Source organism: Gregarina niphandrodes, assembly GCF_000223845.1.
Source record: "Gregarina niphandrodes unplaced genomic scaffold scaffold00004, whole genome shotgun sequence".
Lineage (NCBI taxonomy): Eukaryota > Apicomplexa > Conoidasida > Eugregarinorida > Gregarinidae > Gregarina > Gregarina niphandrodes.
This window is the reverse complement of record NW_011645775.1, coordinates 350,821-356,733: the sequence shown is the minus strand read 5'-3', so window position 1 is coordinate 356,733 and position 5,913 is coordinate 350,821. Positions and strand designations below refer to the sequence as shown.

The 5,913-nt window shown below is 53.0% G+C and overlaps 3 protein-coding genes across 3 annotated transcripts; 1 reads left to right on the top strand and 2 right to left on the bottom strand.

Annotated features, from left to right (window-relative positions):
* Positions 1 to 520: 520 nt before the first annotated feature.
* Positions 521 to 1,291, bottom strand: GNI_033300 (40S ribosomal S4 X protein isoform; the record flags this gene model as incomplete). Its single annotated transcript, XM_011130909.1, has 1 exon — positions 521 to 1,291. One exon carries the CDS (start codon positions 1,289 to 1,291, stop codon positions 521 to 523), a length of 771 nt encoding a protein of 256 aa, XP_011129211.1.
* Positions 1,292 to 1,594: 303 nt separating this feature from the next.
* Positions 1,595 to 2,323, bottom strand: GNI_033290 (hypothetical protein; the record flags this gene model as incomplete). The annotated part of the gene is made up of 1 exon (XM_011130908.1): positions 1,595 to 2,323. The coding sequence occupies one exon, from the start codon at positions 2,321 to 2,323 to the stop codon at positions 1,595 to 1,597; it is 729 nt and encodes a 242-aa protein (XP_011129210.1).
* Positions 2,324 to 3,789: 1,466 nt separating this feature from the next.
* Positions 3,790 to 4,710, top strand: GNI_033280 (DHHA2 domain protein; the record flags this gene model as incomplete). Its single annotated transcript, XM_011130907.1, has 1 exon — positions 3,790 to 4,710. One exon carries the CDS (start codon positions 3,790 to 3,792, stop codon positions 4,708 to 4,710), a length of 921 nt encoding a protein of 306 aa, XP_011129209.1.
* Positions 4,711 to 5,913: the final 1,203 nt, after the last annotated feature.

The window sequence follows — 5,913 nt, the reverse complement described above, 5'->3', positions numbered from 1 at the left end:
AATGATGTAGGATTCGTCGTCTAAGTTGTTATCATCATTTTGAGTACAGCGAGATTGTGAGAACGGCACACGCGTGTTATATGAAGTACATAATATAGTGGTTGTAGGCGAAGGGTGGAACAAGTCTACCCGTGTGACCTGGTTGGGAGTATGTCAGACAAATGCCTCGATTTATCCGCACAGTGATGTAGGATTCGTCGTCTAAGTTGTTATCATCATTTTGAGTACCGTGAGATTGTGAAGTGTTACAGCTTTGAGGGTACATGCTTTGCGTTGGAGAATAGTCACGTTCCGGAAGTGGTCGAGACTGAGGTACCTTGACCCGCCTCGGCCTGGGCTTCCGCCTGAAAGGAGAGTAGGATGGTCACTGGACTGGCGCCAGTGTGCAGCAAGCCTTAAGGAAGGACATTGGACGATGGATGCCGGCCGCCCGGAAGCCGGGTGGCCGTGTACCGGAAGATGCTCCTCCACGGGGTGACGACAGAAGAAAGAGTGGACCGTTCGTGCACCTGAAAAATGCCTAGAGGTGGCGTTCCTTTTGGACTTCGATGATAGTCTTTTTGACGCCATCGCCCTTGGGGAGGGAGATGAGGGGCTTCTCACCACCGATGACGAAGGCGTTGTGGATCTTGGTGGCGAAGGTATCGCCGCGAGCATCCTTGAGGGTGACGGTATCGACGGCGCCGATGGTCTTCTTGACCTCGACGACGCTGCCGACACGACCAGCAGAGTGGCCAGTGGTGACCATGGCGAGAGCGCCGCACGTGAAGGGTACGTGCTCCAGTACCTTGCCGGTGGCCAAGTCGATTTTGACGGTATCGTTCACCTTGATGTTGGGATGGACGTAGCGGATAGTGCGACCGTCATGGGTGTAGGCATAAGGGATGTTCTTCCGGCCCCAGCGGAGCTTGCGCACGCGGCATAGCTTCCAGCCCATCTCGTCGGCTCCAACCTTCACGGGCGTGAAACGGCCCTTGGTGTCGATGAGGAGACGGAAGTTCTCGTTAGTCTTCTCAATCGCAATCGTGTCCATGAAACCCAACGGGTACGTCTTGTCTGTACGCACCTTGCCGTCAATCTTCACCAAACGCTGCATCAGAATCATCTTCACTTCGTCGTAAGTCAACGCGTACTTCAGACGGTTACGGATGAGGATGGCCAACGGCAAACACTCCCGCATGCCATACGGACCAGAACTCGGACGAGGCGCATAGATGCCACTCAACTTATCCAGGCACCAGTGCTTGGGGGCGGCAATACGCTTCAAATGCTTCTTGGGTCCACCAGCCATACTCGCTCGTCACTCCACAAAAAAATTCGCATTTTCCGGCCCGTTACGTCTAAAAAAACTCACCACAAGCAGCCAGCCGCGAAGTAGCCACACCCACAGGCGCCCCCGTAACCCTGTCCAACACGACTGTCGCTCCCGTACCTCTGCAAACACACATTTTCAATTCTAGCCCTGGCCGCGACTTACATGCCCGCCACGACAATTTTAACCTCACACGTTATGAGCTGTGGGGGAGGCACGGGCGCGAGAGCCCTACACGACCGGGCGCCTAGCTGATGTGAATGCTGTTGGGTGGGAAGAGGCTTACATATGAGGCGGTGACTGCATCATGGAGGTGACCGCCATGTGAGCTTTGTCCGCAGGTGTCATACAGGTCTGTTGCGCCACATACGGCAGTTGCGGGGTACTGAAAGCATGTCTTAGGGCGAACTGGTCAACTCCCGTCGACCCGTAAGGGGCCACGGCAGGTACCGGGGTCATTGACGAATTAACCGGCATTGGCGACGCAGTGAGACTGGTAGAGAGGCCAACAGCATTCCAGGTGGGCGCAGAGGATGGCTGCGCCTGCTGCAGCTGCGCATACAGCGCCTGCTGTACGGGAACCCTCTTCTTATCTCGAGTAGTCTTAATCGACAAAAGCAGCTGCTCCTCCTTCTCCTCCAGACGCTTCAGATTCGCCTCTGCTGCCTTATTCTCCATCTCAAGCTTGGTGCGCTGCTGCTCAACCTTGTCCAACTGCTCCGTGGCTAACTTCTTCTGACTGAGCAACTTTTCCTTCTCCTTGTCCAAAACAATCTCCTGGTTATCTAATTCTCGTTTCTTGATGTTATATTTCAACCGGAAGTCGATCATTCGGCGCTGATCCTCTTCTAGCAGCTTCTCAAACTCTTTCAAGCGCTCCTCGCGCTCCTTCACCATGCGAAGCTCCTCTTCTAGCCGGTTGTTATATGATTTGAGTCTCTCCTGCTTATCGTGCGCCTCCGCCAACATTTCCTCCAGCTCCGCTGCATCAAAGCTGCTGGATTCTACCATTTCCTCCTCATCGTCTTCACCATCAGCGTCTCGCGGCGAAGGATCGGCGGAACTTAGAATCTCGTACTCATTACTGAAGGAAAAGGACCTCGCTACGTACATAGCACACGTGTGTGCGGGGTCAATTTGAATTAATCCCAAGCGTTGCTTCAGCACCGAAACAACACTTCTGAACCAGACAGGGACTCACCAGACAATTGTTGCCCACTTAACGAGTCAGAATGCCAAAGTCCGGGCCCATTGATTCGTAAACACGAAGTGTCAGGGAGTGTGCGCTAGCTCGCAACGACGTGAACCAGCACCGATGGGTAACAGTCTTACGGCGGAGGCATCAGTTGCGGCTTCTTTCCTGCCGCAATATAATGAATAGACGGTCCCCCTGAGTTTCCATATCTTCCCGCGCGATCAGACTCCTTTCTTGCCACCCTATATAACATCTTATTGCTCCCCAATCTGGAGCTAGCGAGGGCAGCAAGACCGCTAGTCTGCAAACTGGTGGTAGCGTTCGCCTTGAGCGGATTAGCCTTGAGTGGATTAGCCTTGAGTGAACCGAATGTTCTAGGAGCAAGTGATCCGGAGCCAAGTGTCCCTGAGACTCCGGAGGCAAGTGTCCCTGAGACTCCGGAGGCAAGTGCCCCTGAGACTCCGGAGGCAAGTGCCCCTGAGACTCCGGAGGCAAGTGCCCCGGAGGCAAGGGGCACTGAGGCAAGGGGCACTGAAGCAAGCGGTGCCGAGGCTAGGGTCACCGGTTGGCTAAGACGAGCATGCAAGGAAGACCGCGGCCCTATGGATAATGCAGCAGCCTGACCCGAATTGTTATGTACAGGGGGACCCGAACTGTTATGTACAGGGGGATGGTTGTATTGTATTGTAGGTAGACCGCGAGTGGCGGTTGCCGCAACGCGGCCGAGGGGACTATCCTTTAAAGGGCTGGCGGCAGGATAAACACTGCCGACTCTTGTCTCTGGAGCCAATTTGATATTTGATGTGAATCCTCCTCCATTCGGCGAAAGCAGGTTTGATCCACCCGCCAATCCTCCATGGGGGCTTCCACGAGGTTCCAGTGGCCTCCCGAATGAAAACCTTTGCGGCCCTGATCCCAAGAATCTTGGCATAATGTCTGGGAGAAATTTAGTAATTGTCAGAGGGAATGAGTCCGCAGACTTAGACTCTGCCGTAGCATCCTACACGATTGCTTGGATTCTTCGAAACCATGGCAAAAGTGGTTCATTGGCCTGCGATGAACCTTGTACGTAATCCCCGCGCCCGACAAAGCCCATTGCCCCGCGCCCGACAAAGCCCCTCCCTCTTCACCCTTTGCCACCTTTATCTTTGAATTGATAGATGCCCATAGCTTCAAGAAAATGATCGAATTGCTGCCATCTGGACCATGGGATCCAAAGCCGTATCTTCCCGTTGGGCTAGATAAGCTAAAAGAGAGCACCACGGGGCTGTCACTTACTGCAATGGGCCTGGATCTGAATGAATTTGAAACTAGCGATCAAGCGAATAAGAAGGAATGGGCTTGCCTGATATTGGTGGACCATAACTATTATCATGAACATGAAGGGCCCGACAGAGATGATGTCCCTCCTATTATTGGAATAATTGATCACCATGAAGATTCTGAACAGATCATGGGCAATTGCCCTAAGATAATTGAGGTTCCCCGTGCGAGTACATGTTCTTTGGTAGGTGAGTTATATTTGCAGACCACAACGGGCACAAACATCAACCAAAATATTTCTTGTCTGCTTGCGTCCATAATTGAACATGATGCTTACCATTTCGATGAGGGGGTCAAAGGAATCCGTTGGGTAGATATGGACAAGAAGATATATCATGATTTGATGGAGCAAGCGGCAATTTCCAGCGGCAGGCCATCTGAAGAAATAGTGTGTGCACACAGAAATGCAATTAAATCTCAGTTCAAGGAATACTCGGAATCTCTTGTCAACCTTAATATATCCGATGCGCTCTTGAATGATAACAAGATCTTCCATTATAATACCTATGATTTGATATTTGCGAGCATGCCTGTTCATCTCGGCGCGCTAATAGACGATAAAGATGACAATTGTGTTTCCGATGAATTCGCGAAATACGTGACTGCATGCGCAGGCAAGAATAAGACAACGACTGACTTGTTTATATGCCTGTCAAGGGGCTCCGAATGCAGGGAGCTAGCTATCGCGTATATGGATTCTGCCGAAAAGCTCGCCGCAAAAATTCGCGACCATTTGTTGGGCTGGGGTGATAATGTTTGTTTAAAACAAGAAGCCCGACCTCGCAAGTTTGGCCCATGGGCAATAATCACGTTGCAGCTGGATAGGAACAAAAGCCGTAAAATCGTTGAGCCCCATTTACGTGCATTGTTCAAGGACTGATGGGATACAGTCGCGGAATGTAGGGCATGCCGTGCGGGCCGGGAGAGTGTACTCGACAAGGATAGGTGGACTGCTGGAGGACATATTGAGAAGATGGTGGATGCGGATGTAGTGGGGATGGATTAGTGTCAAAACGTATTGCCAACAGAGCTCCCTTACTGGCAACAGAATTCCCCTGTCAGCTTTCCCCTTTCCATTATCGAGCGCCGTCAGCGGGTCAGGTCTGCACCCCAGATGAAGACTTCCTTTGCCAGCATCTCAGTCCAGTGTCTTGTACCCAGCCAGTGTCTTGTACCCAGCCAGTGTCTTGTACCCAGCCAGTGTCTTGTACCCAGCCAGTGTCTTGTACCCAGCCAGTGTCTTGTATTCAGCCAATATCTTGTGTCGTCCCCACGCCACCAAGTAAGCCCCCACACGCCACGAGGTGTGTGCAGATGTCACACGATGCGCGCGGATGCGACGGCGTGTGTGTGTGCGACGGAAGGGCCCTAACGTGTGTGCTGGACTAGAGCACGTAGTTTGTTTGTTTAATCCGCGATGGCGATTGTATTGGCGTGGGTTCTGGTGCACTCCCGGTCGGGGGTTTGGGTGATGGTCTAGTTTTTTCTCCGCGTGTGTTGTCGAGGAGTCGGTTCAGGACGGGAATGAGTGATGAGAAGAATGGCACGCGTCTCGCAGGGGCGATGGGTACGGCGGGTGATTCGGTGGGCTTGGCGTTTGCGGAAGGTGCTGACCTGAATGTGAAGGGCGCAGAAGCGAACGGTTGGGCAAATGGGGGAGACGACAGCTGCCCGTACGACCCGGGAAGCCCCGACCCGGGAAGCCCCGACCCGAGAACCCCTGACCGAGGCAGAGGAGGCAGAGTGTGAAGTGCCACGGGTGATGCACTCAATGGCTGTGAGTTAGCCCTCGTATTTTGCTCCGTGTCCGAACCCAGGTAAACCAACCCTTGCTTCAAAATGCCTTTCATGGCACGTGGTTGTGTCGGTCGTGTCACGTCGAAAACAGCCATTCCCAATACTCCCGCCGTCGGTCGATCCTCCATAGACCCGTCCACTTTCCGAAATAAACACGGCGGGTCATCCACATCAAACAATAGTCGCGCCGTCTGCGCTGAACGCAGGTCGAATTGTACCCGAGACGCCGACATGCATTTCTCGTGGGGGGACATTTCCCACTTACACTCACCCACCAGCACGCACT